Source organism: Erithacus rubecula, assembly GCF_903797595.1.
Source record: "Erithacus rubecula genome assembly, chromosome: 3".
NCBI lineage: Eukaryota > Metazoa > Chordata > Aves > Passeriformes > Muscicapidae > Erithacus > Erithacus rubecula.
Genome location: NC_136689.1, coordinates 117,581,067 through 117,606,232, shown reverse-complemented (window position 1 = coordinate 117,606,232; position 25,166 = coordinate 117,581,067). Strand labels below are relative to the sequence as shown.

At 37.0% G+C, this 25,166-nt stretch overlaps 1 protein-coding gene across 5 annotated transcripts in view; it reads left to right on the top strand.

Moving 5' to 3' along the window:
* JPH1 (junctophilin 1) overlaps nt 1–25,166 on the top strand; it is an 83,871-nt gene that overhangs the window by 42,439 nt on the left and 16,266 nt on the right. For all 5 annotated transcript variants that reach the window (XM_079299529.1, XM_079299528.1, XM_079299527.1 and 2 more), the window contains exon 3: nt 11,651–11,769. In XM_079299529.1, the coding sequence (XP_079155655.1) occupies nt 11,651–11,769 (119 nt within the window). The remainder of the gene's footprint in view (nt 1–11,650; nt 11,770–25,166) is intronic.

The window sequence follows — 25,166 nt, the reverse complement described above, 5'->3', positions numbered from 1 at the left end:
ACCATGTGTGTGCAGCATCATTATTCTGTGCAGGTAGAGCAGATCTGATGCTACTGACAAGTGTTAGTAGCCCTGCTATGTAAAAGGGAGCAAGGTGTGGCCCTTCTCTGCTACTCTTAAAAGCTCAAATACCTGGAGTTTAGAAAGGTAACTTTACTAGAAGACTCATTTTTGAGGCTCAGGAATTGCTTGCAATCCTGATCTCAAGCACCAGATCTCATAATTTGGCCTCAGATTTTTGGTGTTAGCGGGAGTGCATGTATTGCCTAACAGAAGATTCTTGTCTTACCAGCTGTTCCAGTGTCACAGTTGTATCAGTAAAACCCACCAACCTTTAGATAGTCTTGGAAATTCTGATAAATCCGTGCTTGTGTGAAGAGAGGGCAAGGAGACATTAAGACTGATTATTTTGGAATTTGCTTTATTTTTCATGGCATGCTGTAGTGTTTACACTAAAATTCAGCTATTAGTGACTCAGAAAAGAAAGCACTTGCTTTTTCGAGGAGACTGGGAGAGAATGTCAGGGCTACAGACAAGGCCTGTGGTAAGAAGAAGAAAAAAAATAAAAAGGAGCAAATAGACCATGACCAGCACTGTTCAGAGGGTCTAAAACAGGAGACTTTCATGAGTCTGCACTAAGTTGTTGCTCTCATGAATGGTTACTGCTAAATATGTAATACGACAACAAATCCTCAACTTTACTGTGCAGATCTGCATGACTTCAGCTGAACAAAGCCATCCAGGACTGCTCTAAGCAGGAACAAATAAGCTACTGTGAACTTTATCTCAGCAGTCTCTGGATGCCACGAAAGCCTTCTGGGTATCTAGGCAAGATCATCAGCCCTGTGTGAACCAGAACAGCATTCCTGGGTTTTCAATTTTTCTGGTAGCTGATAGGACATGTTGGTTGTTTATTCAAAGCTGTATTGGCAGCATTATGGATAACTACAGTGGTTAAACATATGCATAGATGTTTATTGGAGAGGGGTATGTATATGAGAGAAGATTATTTTAAAGCTGTTAACTGCATTTGTGATAAACTCAGGTTTTGCATTTCCTTCATGCTGGAGATAGCAAAACCTGTGAAATACCTGTCAGCTGCCCTATGTCTGAAATGATCTGATGTTATTTTCAATCTGCAGTGCTCTTTAGTTAAGAAGAATTACATGTTTACAGATGGAAGGATCATCAAAGTCTTTCTTCTGCTTGTTTAACCTGTTTGGTTTATTGATGTTTAATATATAATATGAGCAGCCTGATTCATATCTGTCAGCCTGGAGAAAAGGCAAATTACTTAAAATCATCCCTACACTTGAGTGCTTGTCTTTCATGGAGAGCTTAAGCCCTTTTTAATTAAGCTGCTCAATTGTAACATATGAGTGTTTTCTGTTATTCACACATTCCTGTGAATTTTGTAACAGTTATCTTTAAATAACCAAAAAAGGAAGAATTTATTCCAGAGTGGTTTGCTAGACATTTTTCTATCAATACTTTTTTCTGGACATCTGGCACTTAATCAGGGAACAGAAATGAACCATGCGAGGAAAGATAAGCCCAATTTAGTTTTGGCTTTTAGATTGCTAAGGACACAAAAATTAAATTTAAACACAGTTAATGCCTTTAAAAGGCTGAGAACATTGCACTAGATTTTAATAGCCAAAGATTTTTAAAAGCTGTAAAATAACCCCTGTAACATTGCCACAGACTATTTGAATTCATGGCAATATGTTTTGTCATTTAAATACTTAATTACACAACATTTTTTTTAGTTACAAGTGCATAAATGTCATTATTACATCTCAGAAAAAATATTTTTTTGTGTTACTGTGTTCTAGGCAGTATTTTCATTTTGTCTTATTTTCTAGGCAGTTTTGCATACTGCCCAAAACTCTTCTATGTTTATTCTGTGGTTGGTGTATCCTTTCTGTTCTCATTTGTTATGAAGATTTTAATTTCATATTACTACTTCAGCTTGAGAAAATGTAAGCAAATATGTGTGCTAAAATTTGGGTAATAGAGAAAATAAGCACCAAGAAATTAAGCATGTACTAAAACTGCAATATAGTAAGTACAGACTGCCAACATCACTTAGAAAAAGCATGAAGCATGCTCCTAGAAGTGCTCATGATGGGGGAGTTGATCTTGTACTTTTTGAAACGACACAATTTTAACTATTTTTTCACATTTTCCTTCTCATTGCTGGGAGTGTAGTTTTCATGCAACAAGTGTGAGTTACATACATTTTGATGTTCAGAGAGGTCAGATATTAGTCTTATATTACACATACTACTCTCCAAAAGCCTTGGTATTCTCTGCTAAATTCTCTCAAACACTTCTTTTTCTTTGAAATTTAAAAAAAAATGTTGTAGAAAACACATCAACTCTGTATAAGGGAGAGATTAGGGAATACAGGCATTGTCATGGATGACATTTGACATAGTTTTTGGTTTACTGATTAATAGAGCTTGTGAAAGTTTTCCAATTAGAACTATTCTAACAAAAAAAATTCTAAGTATTGACACTTGATATCATATTTTCTGATATTTTTAAGTAATTTTAAGTGGTAAAAATCAGTAGAACACTGAAAAAGATAACGTTTTGAATGAAAAAAAAAAAGTCCATCTGTATACAAAAAATTATCCTAATCTCTTCTGGTAAGTTATCCTTAGTTTTCATCTAGCTGTATCCTTGGAACAATGTTATTGCTTTCTTATACTTAAAAGTGTAGAATAGCTTCCAGATATTGGTGCTGATGATAGCAGTCATCATACCTACCATTTTATTTTATTTATCCCAGATAGAGAACAGTTTTTAAAAAAAAAATCTGTGGTTGAGGGAAATGCAGTGCACTAAACTTACCTTAGAAATTATCTAAGCAAATGATCACAGTGTCCATGCAATCTTATTTGCTTGAGTAGGATTGCCTTCACTGCACAGAATCATTAGTACATTAAGTTATTCTTTTCATGAAGCTTGTATGCTATTCTGATGAAGGGAGGAGAAACATATTTATCTTCTTGGTTTTTTTTCACTTAACTGTGTCATCAGGAGCAGCTGAGCTCAAGTGTGTATATTCTTTCATGCTTCCAGCTAGATTCAGAAGCTCTCTTCAGCCAAACAATATAATTTGCTTTAGTGATTGGAAACAACAAATTGTTTGCAGCTATTCCCTTATTCCTGTTGAAAAAAAAGTCCCTTCCTGTCTGCAGGAATTAGTATTATGGGATCAGGGAACTGGAAGAAAATACTGCTCACTAAGGAGGCTTGATAATAGAATAGAATACAGTACAATCTGTCATATAAAGTAGGATAGAGAAATACAAGTCAAGATTTATGTGACAATAAAAAATTCTGTCAGTGACTCACCATTAGCAAAAATGGGGGGAAGATCCCGATGAGTATAGTATACAAAAGTGTATTTTGTCCAAAGGGTAAATTTTCCCACAGGAAAACTTGTATTCTGCTTGAAGTGATGGTGCTGATCTTGATGAAATTGAAGATTGTGCCATCTTTAACACATAGCAGGGGGGTGTCAGTCTTTTCTCACAGGTAACAAGCAGTAAGAGAAGAGGAAACAGCTTCAGGCTGTGGCAAGAGAGGTTTAGATTGAATATTAGGAAAAATTCCTTCACCCAAAAGTTACCAAACATTGGAACAGGCTGCTCAGGGAAGTGGTTGAGTCACCATCCCTGGTGGTATTTAAAAGACTTGTGGATGTGTGGCTCTCAGAGATGTGGTTAAGTGGCAGATTTGGAAGTCTTTGGTTAATGGTTGGAGTTGATGTCTTTTCCAGCCTAAATGATTCTGTGATTTCTGTGCCAGTGCTATAGTCAAGTAAATCAATATGAAAACAAAACTCATTCATTCAAACTACTGACAGAGTGGTTGTTAAAACTGAGTACCATCACATGAAGAGCCAGCTCCTTTATACAGGGGCAGAGTATCTGGCATGCATACAAGTAATGCTGGGCTAGTGGGACACCTAAAGCTAAGGAGAGTGCCATTAAAGCAGCCTCTCTAATGATGCAGTTCAAGAAAACTTATAAATTCAGACATCTGCATGTGAGTCTTTTTCCAAACATGTGAGCAAGAGTGAGGGCCTGAAAGACAGACTAGGGAGATTGAACTAATTTATCTCAGTTGTTGAAAGTGGATTTTCAGAGGATGCAGTCTTTCATTCACCTAAAATCTTTCTGAACTGATATGTGTATGTGACTGGTATTACAGATGTGAGTAGCTTGGCACTCCTGAGTTGCTGAGCTGTTCTGGGTTTGTTGATATGGACCCTAGAGGTCTACAGGAAAATACAAACATGTTCTAAATCTTGTCATAAGAAGGCAGCTGATTCCTCAACAAACAGATAGATTGGTGTTTGCCATATTTGTAGGCCCAGCAGAGCAGTTTCATGATGACCACTGCAGGAGTCTGACACTTGAACAGTTCAGAGGTCCAAACTGAAAAAAGTTCCTTATTTTAATGGAGTAAGATGGGTGTCTCCAATGAGATAATCAGAGCCCTTATGTCAGCTCTCTGAAATACCTCATGTAAACAGTCCCAAAATGAACTAATCTCACTTCCTGTAAACAAAAGACTAAGTAGTCCTTTTCTCAGAAAATGGATTAAAGAGCACTTTTATTACAGTGCCTAATATCATTGCAAAGGCTTAGAAATATCCATCATTTTCTCTCTAAAATACACTCATAAAATTTCAAGGTTGACTGTGCCTAAGTTCAGTTTCTAATTTTTGGAGCAGTTATGTCTTATCTGAAACACTTCTCTTCCCCATTATGTCTTCCCCATATTCCAGTGTCAGATACCTGTGTGTACACCTTGATAAGTGGCTTCTCAATGTTTTTTTTTCAATAACAAGTAGATAGAAGGCTCAAGAAGTGTAAGTCAAAAAGCTGCTCTTTTTGGATTCACAGTTATTCTGTGGTCCTGACATTACTTTTTGCTTCTTGGGATGTGGATGAGCTGGGCATTGTTCCCTTAGTGGTTTTATGAATGCTGAATTATGTAGCAAGAACAAATTCCTTAGTTTATACTTGATTTTTTGTCTCTAAATATATCAAGTGTACACTAACCCATTTTTTTTTAAGGCAATGTGTGGGACTAGCCAGCAAAGTGTCATCTGCCTTTCTGCTGCTTTCCATGATCATCTCCAATACTGGCTAGATTTTTGTTTCCCAGTGTTTTCTTTTGGTACACTTAAGCACAATGAAGTTCAGAGTTGCTATGATTGAACTTCATGTTGCAGTAAACTGTAGATTACAGTAACTTCAGGTTACAGTAAATTGTCCATGGGATTTTTCAGAATTCAGAAGTTGTGTAACTTGCCAGCTCTACCACAGTATGTTTTAGCTTGTATTGAGACATTCTAAAAGTGAAATACTAACTCTGGAACAAAAAAATAATTCCTAAGGTAAAATGCACATGTCAGCCATTTTCTTTGATGTCTTCTGCATAAAGCTTTGAAATGTGTCACAGTTAGTTTTTAATCCATTGTGATGTACTTCATTAATTCCATGTAATTTATGCTATTGTTTAAATACATTGCCATAGGGTACAAAATCAGAAACCTTAAAAAAAATTAGTCCAAGTATGTTAAATAAAGGCAAACAAGATAAGGTACAGGACCCATAATCTTTGCAGTTTATGAAGTATTTGGCAAAATAGTTTGTTAAACAAAGTATGATGTCTGGCACAATACACTGTTAGCCTATAAATCTCTGTGGAAGTAGACACAATTTATTTATGCTGTTATTTATGCCTAAAACTGATGTCTGATTTATCAGTCATTAGCCTCAGGTTATGTTTTCAAGTACTGAAATCAGGTTAGCTGTTTTCCAAGTGCAAGAAATTTCCTGAGTTTTTCAGGCATTATTAACTAAAGGTTAGTATTTTTTAAGTTCCTCTAATATGAATAAAGACTGAAAATACGAGAAATTAATTTAGACTGGGATGGAGGGGTTTTCAGGAGCAAAATCCATTAGGTAAGATGATACAGATTGATGTGCCAGCAGTGTTTACATAATAGACCTGCTCGTGCTTTACTACATCAGACTTCACTGGTACCAAGCTATTCCAGTTACTGAGTGAGGTCAGTTCATAAAGAAGGAGTGGCTGGTTGAGATTACAATTTAGTAAAGCACAAAGGAGATTGGTAAAGTTAAGTTTAGCTGAGGGCATATGTCTCATTTTGTTAATTCAATCTAGAGTTCAGAATTACTTTAAGTTTCTTACTGACATGAAGCTCTTGTATTCCATTATCTATTAGTCAGTGTTTGTCCTCTGTTTCTCTCAGAGACCCCTATTTCTTGCTGGTCTTCAGAGACCTGCCCTCCCTTCTGAGCTGTTACAGCAATGAGTTGCTGAGAGTTAAGAAGCCAAGAGAACTTAGGTAGCTCTACACAGTCATGCAAGTATGTATTTTTAATTCTGCCATAGCAGAATATTGGTTTTCACCCAGTATTGTCGCTGAAAGAAGCTGAGATGGGTGACTAGCCCACTTGATAAATGCCAATCTCTCAATTGCAGTGTTAAAAAATACATAGGTGTTCTAAAAATATTAAGCATACATTACTGATATAAGGAAAATATAGAAATATAATGGGGGCAAGGAAAAAATTTGTCTACTAAAAAACTTCCCTTAAAGTCTCTCTCCAACTCATTTTACCTGGAAATGCTATGGATCTCTACCAGTTGTACCAGAACTTGGTTTTGCAGATTGCAAAGTTTTTCTCTGACAGATAGAAACAATGTGAAAATGTTGAAAAGTTTTATATCTGGGAAAAAACCTCAAGACAATACTCTCTGCTTCCTAGAACAATCACTGCATTTTAGAATTAAAGAAGGTAGGATTGTTTTTAGAGAATTCCTGTTTCAAGAAGGATGGTAATGGGTAATATTGCACACACAATGTGTAATGTTAAACAGATACACCTGACAGCTGTCATTAATAAAAAATATCTCTTGAGAACTTCATGTAGGTTTGGCCATTACTGGTATTTTTGTTCTTACAATACAGAAATCTGTTAGTTTAACATTGTAAATATTGTTAGTTTAGAATAATGTGATAGGAGCATAATTCTGTGTCATATATTTGGCAAATAGAAAGCAAAATTATTTTTATAATTTTAAGAAATAGAAAGAAAGCTCCTGGAAAGCTTTATGCTGGATTCACTGTGTTTAATAAAATCTGAAAAACAAAACAATGTAAACATATGCTGCTTACATTTTTAGTTGACTCTGAATGAGGCAGCAGTACAAGTGTGTTGAAGGGTACCATGGAAATACAAAATAATCTGGAAGGTAATGGACAGTTCTAAATGGGTTTTAAATTTAGATAAATGTTACATAATGCATTCCAGGCACATGGCATTATATATAAGCATTGTTGCTGTAGAAAGGGAGATAATATTGTTAAGCTCTTCAAGCCTCAGCACTCCTCTGTCAAGTTATTTTTTCATACATAAATAAGTGGAAATCTGACCATAGTATTGCTGAAAGAGGAGCTGCTTGTAAGAAGCCTCTGGATCTGTGCTTATAATTTTTCAGTGTAGTTAATATGATGTGTTCCTGTTTACTTGCCCAGTGAAATGCAGAAAAGAAAGATACCAGTTGTCCCACAGTCTAGAAAACTTGGTATGCAGTTTCTCAGGTTTTCAGTCAGGCATTGCTCCCCCAGCCCTCATTCACTGATCACAGAGACTGATATCTACCAGGGGATCTGTAGGGACTCCACGTGCTGCCATGTGGCACCAGGACTCCCCATGAGCTGTAGCTACTCATCCTTTTCAATGTGAGTACAGTTTGATTCCTGCCACAGCTACAACTTAATTTGAAGCCCCTGTCTTCATTGAATTTACCACCTCTGTGCATTCATCAGTGAAGTGGTAGATTGCCCTTCTTGATATGAATTGATTTTGGTAAATACTTTAATTTTTATATTCACCTGAAAAATGTGTTTGACACATCATGTGGAATATTAATGATAGTCCTGATACTTTCCAGGAGAAATACACATAAAACTACACAGTAATTCAAAAGTAACTAGTGTGTATTAGGTATTACAGTTGCTGAGAAATTATTTTTACAGAGAACTGCCTATTCACTTAAAACAAAAATAATCGTCAAATATACTTTGCTGTGGATTAGAACCTGAATGCAGCATTGCAAAGCAGGTTACTTATCTTTCTCTGCTGTTTGGCAATCTGTGGATTGCTGCCTTCTTTCCTGCATAATTTCTGTTTTGCTGCTGAAACATGAGACCAATCCTTCCTGGAAAAAAATCCTACCACAGTCTTTTTCTTGGCTGGAGAGAGGAAATGAGACCTTTTCTTCGGGTTTTGCTTTCAAGAGTTCTCATAAAGATCTCTTGTCATAGCAAAGGACATAGAGTTCCCTGGAGAAAAAAAACAGCTCTCAAGTAAATGGTGCTCATTCAGATGTGGGTCATTTTGATGTGATATATTGTAGACTTAAATTTCTATGAATAATTGCTGATAGCAAACAAAATTTGGAGATCCTACAGTTAGAAATTTACCTCTGTAATGAAAGGTAAATAAAGATTACCAAAACTGTGTGCAGCATAAATGGGGCAAATGGATTCTATTTCTGCTTGGATAGTTCTGCTTTACAAATATTGTCATTCAAAACTAATATATTTCTCCATAGTTTCTGATAATACTAGTCTGATAGTGTGCAGGTCACTTGAAGGCAGAATAAAACAAGTACAGACAAAATGCAGTATCAAGTAGCAGTAATTGCAAGCAAGTCATCTGGAAAACATACAGGCAGATCAAATGTGGAAGTCAGAATTTAAAAAACCCAGGAAAATAAATAGCAACAGAAAAATTATTTGAGTCTGACACTTAGAATTAAGTGTACAAGAAGTTAAAAAATTATCTAAGTATGCAGTTGCAAATGGAGATGATAAAATACACGTTGCTGAAGTTCACCAGTCGAGCATGCAAATGCCAAGGTGATAAATAGCAAACGATTGCACATAGCAGGAGCCTGCATTCCCAGGCAGGGCACAGAGCTGCTGTTCTGTGCAGAAGGATCAGCTCTGCCACTTTCTCCCATTCTTGTCACTCTTGTCACCGCTCATCAGCGGCAGCAGGCTGTCAGGAAAGTGTCTCAGCACAGGCACATACACACCCTTCAGTCTGGCTGAGGAAGGAGCATAAACATGTTTTAGACACAAGACTGCCTTGCCCTCCCGTGCTGGTTAGTTCCTCTCTACACCATCTCTCTGCACCGAGGCTCTGCTCCAGCGTGTCACTGCTAGGACATGCCTTGGCAGTGCTCACTCCTGTCCTGGTCTGCTGGAACTCCTCACTGGGAGTACAAAAGGGGCAGAATAGCAGGAAGTGTGAGTTGAAAAAGGAGCTGTGAGATAAGGCAGCCAAGGAAAGCTGTGCTCATTTTCCTTCTGTTCCTTTGGCTTCTTCCTGGTGTGACCTGCTCTGCCCAGCTTCATGTGACAAAGTTACACTGGCTTCTTACTCCTGTCACCATTTAATTCCTTAACTAATTGATACTGTGCTTTTCAGCAGAATGTCTGTTTTGCTTCTTGTATATAATATAGAAAATTCATAGGCATCAATATATAAATGTATTATCCTGGCAGTATGTTTTCCTGGTGCTGGTTATTTTGTATATTAGCTTTTAAAATGTCTGTCTTAGCAGTAGCAATAGTATTAGACTATTTTTATATGGGAGTAGTCTGGTTGTTCTTTCATCACAAAAAGATGACCAGTGTCTAGTTTATCTATGAGCAGACTATATTATTGTCTCACAAAACAATGTCCCAGTGCTACGATTGCTTCATTAAGTTTATGCTACATAGACATAATTATGCAGGAGCTAAGAATAGCTCATCTAATTGAAAATAATGATTATAGAGAAAGAACGGGTTTGATTACTGTTACTAAGCAAGCACATACCATACACCCATTCATGAACTGCACAGAACACATACAGGATTATGTGCTGTATTTGTTTTTATTAACAGTTTCTTTCCCCCATCCTGAGTACAAAGCAAAGGTGTTACAACTCATTTGCTCATTATCTTTTTTTCTCACAGACCTAGGGGGATCTGCAAGAAAGCAGCATAAGTTAATATTTATCCAGTAAATTATGACAAGTTAAGCTTTGAAAGAACATTCAACATTTATCCCCACATACATTTTAGGGAGGATGTAACTTAAATAAATCTTCTCCAGGCACCACAGATGAAACTGTCTATGTGGTTTTTTTTATGTCTGTGTTTATACTAGTACCCTACGGGATTAAACATCCTTTTAGAAATGCAAAGTCTGCCATACTGTTAATCTCTTGATGCTCATTCTGGTTAATGCTAACATTTAATTCTCCTTTTGTCTAAAATGCATAGAACCCTTCTTTATATCTTGAAAATAAACCTGAATTTTTACGGTGAAGTTGTTAGAAATTTTTATTTATTTAATTGCTATTCATTGCTATTACCAGGCACATGGGATAAAATTTGATGCTATTGTCTTGTTAACTAATTCTTTTCTTACCTCTGTGTCAGTCTTCTACTAGAATGTTATGAGAAAAGTGATGAGATCATGAAATTGATTGTATTTGGTTTAGAAATGTTAGTAATATTTTTAGAGTCTCGAAATATTCTGCTGGTTTGCCATGTTTAGCTTCCCCTCTGTTCTAACGAGCCATTTCATAGCTCTAGGCTATGTGCTGATGCTGTAGAGGCACAGAGAGATCACTGCCATCAGGAATTTTTAAACAGATGACTGTTTGGAAAATTAAGTGATGAGGGAAGATGGGACAAGCAGTGATGCAAACCTGCAGTAACACAGCTATCCCTTTGCAGTCTGGCCTTGGCACAAGCTGTTCGTGGCGGGTTTTTGGGGAACAGCAAGAGGAAGAATGTGGAAGCAGAATGCACATTACTTTACCAAACTATTCCATACTGTTGTCTTTACTTCAGAAAAATTGCCTTTTCAGATTGATTTTGGATTTGAAATTCAATGAGTTACAAGAACTTAGAACAGTTAAATCCCCATTTCTACAAATGCCTGTTGAAGTGTTAGACACATCTTTCAGACTATTCATTACCAACATGATCTGCTTGTGGAAGATACTTCCTATTTTTTGGGACAATATACTTGAATTTTGTCCTTCAGAAATTTTTACATGGCACCCAGCACTGACCCAGCATTAACCTTGAAATGTGGTAAAGGTAGTAGCATTCCTCAGTCCCTTTGAACACCATGTGTCCCAAAATCCCAGAATCCTGTTTAGGAGTCAGTGTGGTGGTGCAGTCTGACCTTCTGTACACATTCTGGTAACATGTAAATAAATCCTAATCCCATATTTCTGTCAGATACTATTCTTCCCTTTTATTTAGAACTTTTAATTACAAGCTTGGGCTGTAAATTGGGTTCCTGTAATTAAATATGATCTGAGGATGAACCGGACTGAGGAGCTGAGAGAACAGTGATTTGATCCTGAAATACTTTGCTAATTGCAGTTCCTCACAACAATTTGTCCTAAGAGTGCTCTGTACAGGATGGTGTATGCTAGCTGAGCTCCTTTTCTCTCACATGCTTGATGCAATGATAAGAGACTCCTCTGCATCTCAACTCTTTTCTGCTTTGTCCAGAACCGCGCACGCCAGAGCCAAAGCCGATGCTGCGGATCAGGCTGCTCAGGCTGCTCGCCAGGAATGTGATATTGCAAGAGCAGTTGCCAGAGAACTTTCACCAAATTTCTACCAACCAGGTAATTGTAGATTGGGCTTTTATGGGGCTGTTTGTTTTATACCAGTGAAAAGACTTTGTGTTAAGTTCAAGTGTTTATTCCATCTTGAATGTTGTCTTTTATACAGAAATAAGTCATGTGTATGTTATCAAGGGTGTGCATTGCTCAAGGAGATTTTATTTTCCATTTTTAATAATTTGGTGGCTATTACTTCATATGAAAACACTTGAGTATTGAAGAGTCAGTATCAAGTATATAACTTTGCCTCAGATTAATAGCTTGTTCAGGACATTATCAGACTTCAGCAATCATAAATCAACAGAAATTTGATTTAATTCTATAATCTGTTTATTAGCGGGAAAATTTATAGGTTTTTTACTGTCCGGTGGAATTCCTGGCAGTCTTGGCTAGCTAAGGTCTAAATTTTGGAGAATGCTTTACCATTAGACATACATAACTTGTAAAAAAATCTTCCTCTGTTATGCCTTGGGTGCTCTGTAAAACATTAGTCCCATATTCACAATGGTATAGAATTAAGTCTGTCTCACATCAGCATTGCAGCCCATTTTTGTCCGTCAAGGTTTGGAAAGTTGCTAAAGGAAGAAGCAAACTTGATTTTGCCTTGTTTTTCTGCTGACTTTCCATGAGGTTCATATTTCTGTGTACTGCTCTTTAGCTTAAAATTGGATAGATGTAGTGGTACTTCATTTGCCAGTTTAATGTCTTTTCATGTCTGCCCTTTATTTCACCTGTCAAATTGAGTTGAGTCACATCTTGTTATTACTTTTCAAGGATCTGCCTGTACTTGCATGCTAATACAGGTTATAGCTCTGAGATTCATTTTCACTTACTGTCATTTTCTACTCATCCTTGTTTCAGGCACAAACTTATCTTAAAAATACCCATATAGAGAATGCAGGCTATTAAGACCCACAAAAGCAAAGAACATTCTGCAACATTTTCTAAAAACACGCCTATTCACTTCAATTTTTAGTTCAAGTGGTCACTATACATAACTTATTACTAAATCTGTACTGTCAGTTACCTTAGAGAATATTTGAGATTTTTTTCTTCATTCCTAAGTATTTGATTGTAGAGAGAGAATGTGATTTGGGGTTACGGGGATTGGGAACCTCTTTTTGTGTTTGGTGCCTAAGGCAAGGATTGTTCACCTGATTGGAATTTTCATTCCATTTACCAGTCTTGAAGTCTTTATTTGTATGCATCCTGATATAAATTAATCTTTTTTTATGATGGCAGTCCAGAACTGTTGGCAAAACTCAACAGAACTATTTCTCATAGTAAGATTTTGCTAACCTTAAAACAGTATAAGTATGTACTTTTCACTGTTGGGAATTACCTCAGTACTACCCCTCCTGTGGGTTTATATTATTGGCCCATACTTACTGTTATCATACTCAAGTCTTTTTCATTTTTCATTATTTCAATCTCCACCAATAGCAAAATAAATCCCAATTTACAGCAGCAGGCCATCTTGCCATTCACAAGTTAAGAACTGATAACCTCAGCATTGCAAATAATTGAAGCATTTGGAAAGAAACTATTTGAAAGTTGCCAAACCCTTCAAATAAAGAAATTATTAGAGTACTCGAGTGAAAATGCCAACATCTGACAGTGTGAAATTTGACACCAAGAAATCACTCAGATCTAGAATTTCTCAGGTGTCTTTTTACTCCCTGCCACAGGAATTGAAGTAGCATTGCTGACAAATCAGCTGAGATATGGGAGAGAAAGTGTGGGATCTTATTTTCCTCTCACTTGAAACTTTTATTCTATTTACAGAAGAGGAGAGTTTGTATCCCTTCCCCATGTGCAGCTGGATATGTGTGGAATGGCACAGCAAAGCATTTCTCAAAGTTTACTTACTCTGTTCTCTGTGTGAAAACATGTCTCATCTAGCTCTTAGCAAAAGATAAATACCTTTTCTAGACTCTAAAGTTTGAATTCTCTAGTTGCTTCCACCATAGTAAGATACAGCATATTTGTATACATTTGAAAAAAAAAGTCTTTTCCCATTAAATGCCAAGATGATAACTAAATCTCAGTTTTCCCAAATAAACTCCTGCAAACCACCAGGTTCACACATCATTGTGCTGATTTCAAGTATTATCATGTCTAAGATGTTTTCCAGGCTCAGTGTATGGGATGCCTTTTTCAGATACACTTTTTCTGTGTGCTATCAGTTAACCCACTCACATGGACATGTACTTGTTTGTTTAGGCATTTCCCAAGAGTCATGCCAAGAGTAATTGGACAGTGATGCTGTTAGCTTTTGTCATTTATGGTAATAAAATAGATAAATATTTCTTTGTATTTACACTCACACAAACAGAGGTAAATATCTGCTTTTTTTAAATAGTGTTTTTCTGTATTTGAATGAAAAGAAGGTAATTGTTATTGCTTTCTAATAGCAACTTCTTGGTTTTCTTCTATCACTTGAGCTTTTTATTTTTACAGTATCTACTGCAAATGCTGCAAAAAGGTGTCAGTAAGTGTTCTGTCTCATTCTCTGTAACTATAGTTAAGTGAAAACTTTCCATTGTACTAAATTGTCTTGAAAATAGGTTATGATGAGAAAGTGTAGTTTTTCTCTTATTTCTTTAACTGCTTAGTGTAGTAGGCAAGCATGCTGTCAGCAGTAAATGTATGTAGCATATCAACAAGCCTCTTGAAATAGAGACAAAAAGAAGTGAAATACAAATGCCTTCTGTTTTAATGAGTGATCTCTGAATTACTTGTAGCCTAAAACCATTTCAATATTTGAAAACCTTTTGATAAAGCTCTTAAATTTCAGGTTCTTAAAAAGCAACTTTCAGGGCTGTATAGCCTAGTATTACACACAAATTATAATTACAGTGAATATTCATCATTCCTTGTATCATGGCAGTTCATGCTTCCCAAATACTTTCTCCCATATTTCACCTTTATGTTCATTAAGGCATTCATCAAAAGCTGCCAAGAGGTTCTACCTTTGTGGTTTAAAAGGAGACTAAAAGAGAGCAAAGCACTAGGAAGTAGAGTAGCATCCAGAAGGTAAGAATAATAATGAGGAACTGTAGAAATCTTGAGATTCAGGTCTCCCAGTGATTGATTACCTTAGTATCAAGGTAATCAATCATGCATGTCAGGAAAGCTGAGTGAAAAGGTCAGAGCCATAGTGTAAGGACTTACAAGGTTGCAGAGACCTGTTTTCCCTGAGTTTGTTCCTCAGGCAAGACCCTGCTTCTGCTGTTGCTGTAGCAGATACTTGGTTAGTAATTAATAATTATGAAGATGTGTATCTTTGCAGAACCTTACTCACAAGGCTCTACATTTTGTAGATTTAACAAATATTGTACCCTTTATAGAGCCTTTTTATCAACAAATAAAGCAGATTTTTAGAAATCCCAGCTCTGACCCTTTGTTTCCTCCAGGCATCACTAAACTTGTGGATGTGTCAAAAGAGAGCACACCAGGACAGGAAACAAATGAAACCTGAGTCACAGCCTCATTCAAGGGAGTCATCCAGGGACAGTTTGCTGGTTTTCTTTGCTTAGAGAAAAAAATAAGTGCTATTTTGTGTCTCTTGTTAAAACCTAGAGAAGAACAAATGACTAACGGGAATACTGTATCAAGGTGTAACAGAAAATAAAGGGTTTTTACACTCAGTAAAAAGGGGGAATATTGTTATTATCTTGCATGAGATTAGTGGATACTTTGACACATTCATTCTAAATTCATAGAACATCTTGAGAATGTGATCTGGCAAACACACTACCAGGAGGTAAACTGAAGTATGGACTTGCACAGACTGGACAGCGAAGCCATAATTGTCTGTGTGCATATATATCCTGCAGCAAATGGATACTGCTCTTTCATTCAGTTTGAATGAACAACATTTGATTAAATGAAAGAAGGGTACAACTACTTTTGCTGCAGGGTAAGAGCAGTCTGGGCACTTTACCACAGAGCTGTTAAGGTCTGGAAATTCAGATCTGAATTGTTTTCTGGCAGATTATTTGACAGAGCAACCAGCTGTGAGATGAACATACATGGATCACCAAAAAAATTCACCCAGCCTTTGACTTCCTAAACAAGGCATGAGAGGAGTCTAGGAGTAGTGTAAATTAAAGCTGTCCAAGTTTAGAGATGGACAGATTTTCTTTAGGTGAAATGCATGAACAAAGACTTTCTAATGATAAGAATAAGAATTTGGCAGGGTTTAGTAGTATTTTTTGCTATAAGATTTTGTTACTGTTAAAGCATAAGTGTTAACATGCTGAACATTACTAGTATCAGAAATAAACATTTTAAGTTTATTACAAGGTAATTTGTAATGGCCTCTAATGCCTTAAAGGGGATCTGTCATTTGCATTCTGTTTTGACCAGTGGTAGATGTCTGTAGTTTAAAGAAAGAAAACATCCTTCCCATCTTCCTCTTCTGTGCCATCACCACCTCCTCGAGTTCTCAAAATGCAAACTCCATATGGACAGGAAAGAGAGATTTCTGGCTGATGCTAATTAACTGGAATGTCCTGGCTAAATGCATGTGGGCCAGACCAGATAGTTTTATTTTAAAAGCCAATTACAATGAGCATTTTGCCTGATTAAAGTTACCAGCCATGCCATCAGTTTGTGCCTTAAAGCATACGGAAGCTCGCTTGTTATTCTTAGTCATACAAGAGCCTGTTCATTTTCTGAATTTATTCTACATATGACTTCATCATCTTCACAGAGCTGTTGTTGGATTTCTTGCAATGCCATTTTTTCTCTGCAGTGTATTGCTTCTATCTTCTTTCTACAGAACTCTAGAGAAGCCAGAGCCTATAGATGTATTCTAATCTTCTGTTGTATCCAGTAATAAAAGAAAGAAGGTGCATTAAAAGAAAAGATGCCAGTTTCAAGCTTTATTCTTGTTCTCCCCTTTCTTTTTATAAGTCCTGTCATACCAGTCTTCACAACATGACTTCCAGATTTATCACTATCTCACCAAGCCCTAGGTACAGATGCCCCCACCCTTGCCCAACCTTCCTCTTGCCCAGTGTGAAGGCCATCCAGCTTGCTGGTAGTCTGCACCCATCCAGCTGCACTGCCTAACACACCTCCTGGCTCAACCCACTGCTCAGTGTTCCTGCAATCATCTGGGACAGGAGAGCATGCTCAGGAGAAGGCAAAGCAAAGAGAGTTTGCAAAGGGGTAGCCTTAATTCTTCAGGATGCTTTCTCAATCTCTCCAAGGTACTTTTGAGTCACATAATCAAATTATCTGCTTAGTAAAAAAATATGCCTAATTAGTTTTGTTAAAATTAACTTTTAAAACTAATAACAGAGAACCAGTTTCCTGTAGAGAGATAAAGCTGTTACAATCACTGTAATTTTCACAAGACTTGCATAAGCAGTGAGCTAGTTAATTTGCATCCAGATGAAATTCGTGGTTGCTTAGTAAAGGCTGCAGGATCTGACTTTGAAACTAGCTAGAAGCCTGGACTAGACTAACTTCAGTGCTTCCTCAGCCATTTTACTATCTTGAAGTAACTTTTCAATTTCTAGCCTAGGTGTACGTATCTGGCACTATGGGTGTATTAATTACAGGTATAGTCTGGAAGAAAGAGGTCAATGCTTCCTTTTCCTGTTAAAAATCATTCATTTGCTCTGAAAAAGAACCATTCTTTCCAGGATACTGTTGGCCTGCTCCTGTGAATTTCTATATTGGTCTGTCATGGTGTCCAGCCAAGGACAAGATGAAGTAGGGTCTATCACATGGGAGTATTATCACAGTGTCAGAATTTCCATTATAAATCCTATTTATAACCACGTCATAAATATTTGTTCCATGTTGAAATTCAGCTAACAAAGAACTGAGAACTTTCCCTACAGTACTAATTTTCAGTTGAGTATGGTGATCTATTTTGAAAGGATTTTATTATGCTAGTGGAGATTTAAATTATGTTTAAAAGGTTAGGTTTCTCCTGTTACATTTCTAACATGTGATGTGGACCATTAGAGTAAAATAATGTTTGCAGATGCATTCTGTGTTTATTAAGGCCACAGAAAGAGATGGCTAATATAAATGACCTTTTATTCCGAGAAACTGTGCAAAATTTAAGACTTACTTCAAATTAGAGAGACTCTATGGAGATAACCAAAACAGGAAAATCTAATTCATATTACAGACCAGAGTAATGTAATGTTCAGTATGATGTGGATGACCATGTTGAGAATTTGGAGAAGATGAAGATTTCTGGCTATTAGTTCAGTAATAATTATTCATTCAGATCATTGTCTGAGCAGGAGTAAAACCTGGAGGTGAAACACAGCCAGCAGGGAATTGGTAGTTTTTGTATGGTGAAATTAAACAGGATGAAGATTGTAAAAGAAAGGTAGAGAGTCCAAGAATAATCGAAGGTTATTTTCCTTCAAAGTGTGGTTTAAAAATGAAAGAAAAATACGGGTGAATTAAAAGGATAAATCATAGATGTTAACAGATGAGAATTGTTCCAGAAGAGGAGAATGGTCACCTGTGTGAGAGGTGCTGAAATGTGACTAAGGAAACCTCAGAGGCTCCTCAAAACATTGCAGATGAAGAACAGAAAGTATTTTGTCAGAGGCAGTTTCCAAACTGAAGAGTATGGGATAGATTTGGAGAAGAGGAGCAGTAAATGGATATTGCAGACTTATACTTTAGAAATTAAAACTTAAGATCACTAATGTGAAAGGGAAGAAATGACACTGTGTGAGGTCAGAATGGTAAGTGGCATGATGAGTGGGGTTTCTCTTAAAATACAAAAGAGCATGAACATATCACAAAGAAGCCAGATTTGAATGCAAGATTTAGCAGCTCACATACCCTAGTTTTACCAGAATCCATTTGATTTTTGTATTTCTGCAGTTCTGGCATTTGCAGAGCAGCAGTCACTTCAGGCTCTTATGCTTTATAATTAATTTCAATGCTAGATACAAGAAATTAATTTTGCTTGAAGTGTGGTACTGCTTTATGAGTACTGGTTTTGAAAAATACTGGATTAACTCTCAACCCTCCAAGAAAATTCATAAAGCCATATGTTTCAAAAGTACTAAATTTCAAGTCTCCATATTTTACTCATGATTTTGCATCTTTCAAGTTCATAATTTCAAGTGTATTTTCTATAAACACAAGATGATAGAGGAGACTACTAAAAAAATTAAGTCTGACATCATATCATATAATCATGAATACCTTAGAAATATCTAGAGTTTTAATTAAAGGAAGTAATGCATCTCTAGATCTGTAGAATCAGTGAACTCTGAAACTGTCTAGTTATTTACATGTTATTTTGCCTATCAGTATCTTTGCCTAACGTTTATTTGCTGACATGCATGTATTTACTGTCTTCCTGGTTTTGAACCTTTTTTGGAACATATTCCACAGGCATAAGAAGCACTGACATCTACAACCCAAGCCCTGAGTGCATATCCCAGGCTGTGCTTTTTTCTGTAGTGGAAGAACAGAAGGGTGTTCACAGAAAAACAGGCACTGTCTCTTTATGAAATAAGGATTTTAGACAAGGCAAAGGTTAGAAGGGCTTTGGCAAAAAAATTCACTTGGTTCTTGAATTTACTAAAAAACAGTTCTTAAGACAGGCTGACAGACATAGAGAACAGACCTGAACCTGCTCCTATTGAGGTCAGTTGCCAAAATCCCATGGAGCAGGATGATAGCCATGCACTTGAAATGTGATAAGAGAAGTAGCAAATACCCTCCCAGGCTGTATATTCAGAAGCACGTAATGGAGAATGGTCTCTGCATGATCCCAGTGACACTGAGTCTGAAATACTCTGTGGAACTTTGGGGATCATCATGTCAGAAAGATCTGGACATGCTGGGAGAAATGTAAAGAAGTGTGAATTCTACTGAGTAAAGACAGTTATTATGCCACATTAACAGCCTCTCTCTATATTTAAAATTCATATTCTCAGAGAATATGCAGTTGCAATGAGAACAGGATTACAGCCTTTCACTTCTGCCCATCCTTTAGGAGCTTAAAAAGCACTACTGTTGCAGTTTAACAGCTGCCCTAGTGCAGTTCAGATGAAGTAAAGTAGTCTCTAGGTTTTCTGTGAAAAAGCTGAAAAATTACCTTCTCAGTTATCACCTGTGAAACAGCCCGTGGGCTTAGAAGCATTCAAGTAGATTACAGTGCCTGTGTTACTTAGCTGGGATCATTCACATTAAATACAATGTGTGTATATTATCTAGCCTGGGAAAAGGGAGCCTGTCCTAGATACAGGAGTCATATGCATCACCATATAATCTTGACAGATTTTTTTTTTTTTAAAGTTCTGTCAGTATTCATCAACAGAGAGGTAGGGTAAGTAAAGCAAGCCATAATTAAGATTGCTGGTCACAAGCAATTTCTGTGTCCATAAGCTGAAGTGCCAGTGAGGTGTTAGAGAGAGTTGTACAGCCCTCATAGTCCCCTCTACCAGGTAAGATAAATTTCTTATATTTTTCTAATGGAATTGAATCCAGAAATATAAAGGCTTACACAGTTAGGAAATGTTGCCCTGTTTTGGAAATGTTTGCCCTGTTTTGAGCAACTTCAGTCACCTGCTAAAGCAGTTACAGGAATGGAGCAGAGATTGGATACATAGTCAGAATAAATTCATTGTTTTGGGTGCTGACTCCCAGCAGTTTTTGGAATTTATTAGTGCAATCTTTCCTGACTTCAGATCATTCAGTATGCATATGTCTGCACTTAAATGATGCATTTATAAATCTTTGGAGGAAGAAAATCTTATTTTTAGGGATTCTTTTATCCTTAATGATTCTTTAGTTATTGCATAATACAAAAATTAAAATTACAAAAATAGTGTTTAGGTTCTGTATGCATGTCTGTTAAGGCAGGGTAACTCAATTTCAGAGTTGAAAGAACTGACAGGGAGAGAAGAGGCAGTCTACCTTTCATATCAGTAGAAATTGCATGAATATCTATTTCATCATCCTACTGCTAGACTCACAAGTTTGTGATGTTACCTAAGATGTGAATTGTTTGGCTGAAGTCCATTTCCTTTTCTGTTGCCATTGCTGTTGCTGGCAGCTCGAGTGTGCTTGAGCAGACGTTTTGATATTTTCCAAAGGCATTGGGAGATAACATGGTGTCATATGCTTTTCAACAAATACCTGTGCAAAATGCAGAGACACTAGCTGTAAAGTAGTCAGGTCAAGAGCTGTATTGTGCTGTGTAAATATCACAGCAGAGTAAACACAGAGGCATAAAACTAGCTTTAGATTTGGCCAAAGAGTGTGTGTATGTCTCTGTATGCAGGGCTGGTAAATAAGTAACTCAAGGCTTTTGATCTCAGTGAGTCCATGTCAGGAAGCATTTGGTGGGGGTTTTGAGAAGGCTGCATTGCTTTCTTTAATGTCAAAGTCAGGAAAATGAAGCATTGGCAGGTATTTCAAATATGGCAGATACATATTCTAGCAAAGTTATGCAGAAGTTGTTGAGGATACTGCACTAAACTGTTTCCTGAGCAACCTTGATATGCAAGAATTTATATATTTGGGGTTCTTCTGAACAAGACACTTAATAAGCAATTTCTGCCAGGAATACTTCCTGTCTTTGTCTTTACTCAGCAAGAAGGGAACGTTGCATTTCAAGATGTTTTGAAGCTTGCTTGTATTCAGTGATGCTACCTTGTAAAGTTAGCCCTGGATGGACTAGGACTCCTCAGGAAGATGCGTGTATTCTCACTTCTGCATTGCTGAATGATGATGTGGCTTTGTCAGGTTGTGGCAATAGTAAAATACCACCTTATATTCTATCTCTTTGTCATATTTTTTGGTCATGTTAGTAGTACATTGTTTCAAAGACTGCCAGATCAAATCAGAACAATTCCATAAACTAAACACATGTAGGCATCAAATTCCATGGTACTTATTTAGTGAGTAGCTGTTGGCACATGCTAGCTTCAGTCTTGCCTCCAGTCCAGCATGAGAAGGAACACTACCAGGAATATTGCTTAAGGAAGCAGCAATGCTAACAACAGATTGAGAAGCCCTGAAAATGTAAGCTGGAAAAAACTTCAGCAGAGGGAAGATACCTTCAAAGAGGGAGTAGTAGGAAATGAGGATTTGCAATTAAGAGTGAATTAAGAAAGATTTTGTATCATGAACATTATATTTTGGAGTAATTTTTGTATTGTGCAAAAAAAAAAAAAAAATTACTCCTCTCCCTCCTGTTTACATTGTAGTTTGCTTTCCTAGGCAGCCATGGGACTTCCATGTTGGTGGTATTAAGTCCAGGGAAAAAAAAAAAGAAAGCATTTTAAGTTAAGGCAGCTAAATAGAATTTTAAAACTGATCCAGGGAAGATTTTTTGTTTGCCCTTAGCTAGGGAAGCTGATTAATAGCATTTAAAATGCTGATCATACCAAAATGCAGTTGCTATCAGAGGCTAAAAGTTAAATCAGCCATCCAGACTTGGGTTTCTTCTGCATCTCACATGACAGTATCAACAATCCCTTTTCAATTTCAATTTTTTTTCTCTTTTGTGACATGCTTCATCCATATGCCTTCTCTAAAGCATTCTCAAGTACAGCTAAAGAGAACCTTTATTCCAGGTGGCATAACCAATTTCAGATGCAGCTGAAACAGGGCTACATATGAAATTACATGTGTGTTTTTGAATTAAGGAATTTTAAATAACTTTCCTGGGCATCAGTAGAAGTAAGATAGGTGTTGTGTTGCTGTACACTGACCCAACCATGAAGGAGCTGTTCCATGCCCTGTTGCTGGATCACTGCATCCATCAGAAGGGTACTGCAGACACATGGGATGATAACCTCTCCAAATACCATTAGGAAGTCTTTCTCCACCAGGAGAGTGGTCAAACACTGGAACAGGCTTTTCTAGAGAGCTGAATGATGCCTCAGGATTGGCAGTGTTCTAGAGGCATTTGGACAATGCCCCTAATAACAGGCTTTACCTTTTCCTCAGCTCTGAGTTAGTCAGTGACTTTGTCAAGATGGTTGTTCTAAGTCCCTTTTGACTAGGATGTCCTGTTCTATTTTACTCATACCTAAGTCAGGCAGAAGTGTTCTCTCAGAGCTCTATGACTCTTTTAGCCCCTTGCCTTATAGCCTTTAATTTCTCTAATAATCTTTAGCCCTTAATTTCCAGACCTATTCAGTCCCAGTTCCATCTGCCAAACGTTACTAAAACCGTAGCCATATCTCTGCTCCAGGGAGTTCATCAACACATTTTGCACATGGCACTGCACAGCCCTCCATTCAGTTGGGCTGAACTCAAGCCAGCAGCCTAGTACTTAAGAGGGTTTTTTTGTTCCCTGTTACCAGCATAACCGTCAGAAAATTAAGAACAAAACAGAGGCAGTACTAATGATATTAATTATAGTTCTTCCTCCTCCCTTCATATCTCTGCAATGTAGAAATAATAATAAACCCTATCTTTCTGAAATTTACTGAATGTGGTTATTTGCACTTCCCTAATGACTCACTGAATCACTTCTTTTAAGAGACTGATAATTAATTATTTCTTCACCTACAGTTACCATTTTCAGGAATTCTTCTATACTGGATGTCCTATCCTGAAAAATCCTAATATAAGGAAGAAAGATCCTTATTGATTGATCCTCTGATCAATCATTTGCTTCTCAAAGTTTATTATGTTCATCAGAATAGTAAAAAAATCTTATTATGAGAGCATACATATTGTTGCTGACAGTGACACATTAGAAAACCATCAAAAACATCAGAAGATAAAGCAAATTGTTTTCACTGGCTTATTTCATGAACAATATGTGTCAACCTGCAGTGCCAACACTAAAATATACATTTTCCTTTTTTAGGGCAGTTCATTTAAACACAAGAGTCTTAAGCTTTCACTTCTACCGTATCATGCTCTGGATTTGTATTAGGGTATAATCTGTGATAAGAAACTTATTCATCATTTATTATTTCCTTCTCTCTTTGAATTTAGATTTGGTAGATCAACTCTCGACTTTTTCAGTGAAAAGACATTTATAGTAGGCAACAAACTTATGGCCAAAGTGCTGTGTGGAGTTTTGATTACTCAGGAGACTTACACTCTATTCCTAGTTTTGACAAAGGCTTTGTCTGAATCTTTAGGTTTGTCAAAGATTTAGCAAGGCTTTGAGCATGTTGATACTTTAGTCACAGCTGAGCACTAAATTCAGGGAGGTTATTTAGATGAAACGTGCTTTGTGTCATTATTTCCTTTTGGGTTAGCTCTCCCATCACTAAAATGGGCTATTGGTATAAGCTTCAGTTTTGTACTTAGAGACTGTAAACTTTTCAGACCAGGAATTCTCTCCTTTTTTTTTTGTGGAAGTGTTGAGTAGTTCAGTAAAAGGAGGCTTCTAATCTTGGAAGGTTTGCAGGTAGACTGCAGCATTCTTGTTGAGCAATCAGCTTTGTGTCACCATTACCCCACAGACAGTTGTTAAACATTACAGTGAAAATGGAGCATCCTTCCACTAACAGTTCATATAAGCAAACAATCTAGGAAGTGAAGTATGTGCTTTGTTAACTCTCTATGTAGCACTAAAGATAAGTTACATCACATAATGTGTACTGTAGTTTAAAAAGCAGAAATAAACATATTTTATCTAATAAGTACTAATATACCTTGAAATTGAATCACATCACTCAGCATCAATAGCACTTTAAATATATGCTTAAAAGATTATGTTCTGGAGCCTGCATTGGTGGCATTACAATCTTTTTCAGTAGACAGAAACAATTGTAATATGAAATGCTTCTTTTTTTCTGAATTGTAAGAATGGTAAGATGCTCTAAAATCACTGATGAAATTGCATGTATGCCTTTTCCTTCACTATTCTAGATGTATTCTGCCATCCCTCTCAAACTTCAGATCTCATTCAGATCTGATGAGGCAAGTCTCTTCTTAACCTTTTTGGGGAACAGTGGCTGAATTTACAGTGTCCTGCAAGATGACATTTTCAGATGCTCCTTCAGCCACAATCCTGCAACAGCCCTGTGCTGCCAATACATGTGCCTCACTGGGCCATGGGGGAAAGCATGTGGCTGTCACCTCTTTAAAAATGCTGTGGCAGAACCAGGGCATCCTTCTCTTCTCATTTACAGGGCTGGCCGTGCTGTCACATCACTTACTGGAGCCCTTCCAGGATGAAGGACATATTACACAGGAACTTTACAAAAAATTCTAGGTTTAGAGTAGCTATGAGTGTGTCTTCAACCAAATCAAAGCTTTCCTCACCTCAGAGCTCCCAATAAAATGCTGTTCAAGCTGATCATCAGGCTGCATGAGACTCTATGTGCATGCCTTGCATGCCTTCACACAGTTCTTTGGCTTTCAGAGGCTATTCTGCTCAAACACTGGCTAAACTCACACTTCAATGGTGCCATCCTCTTGCT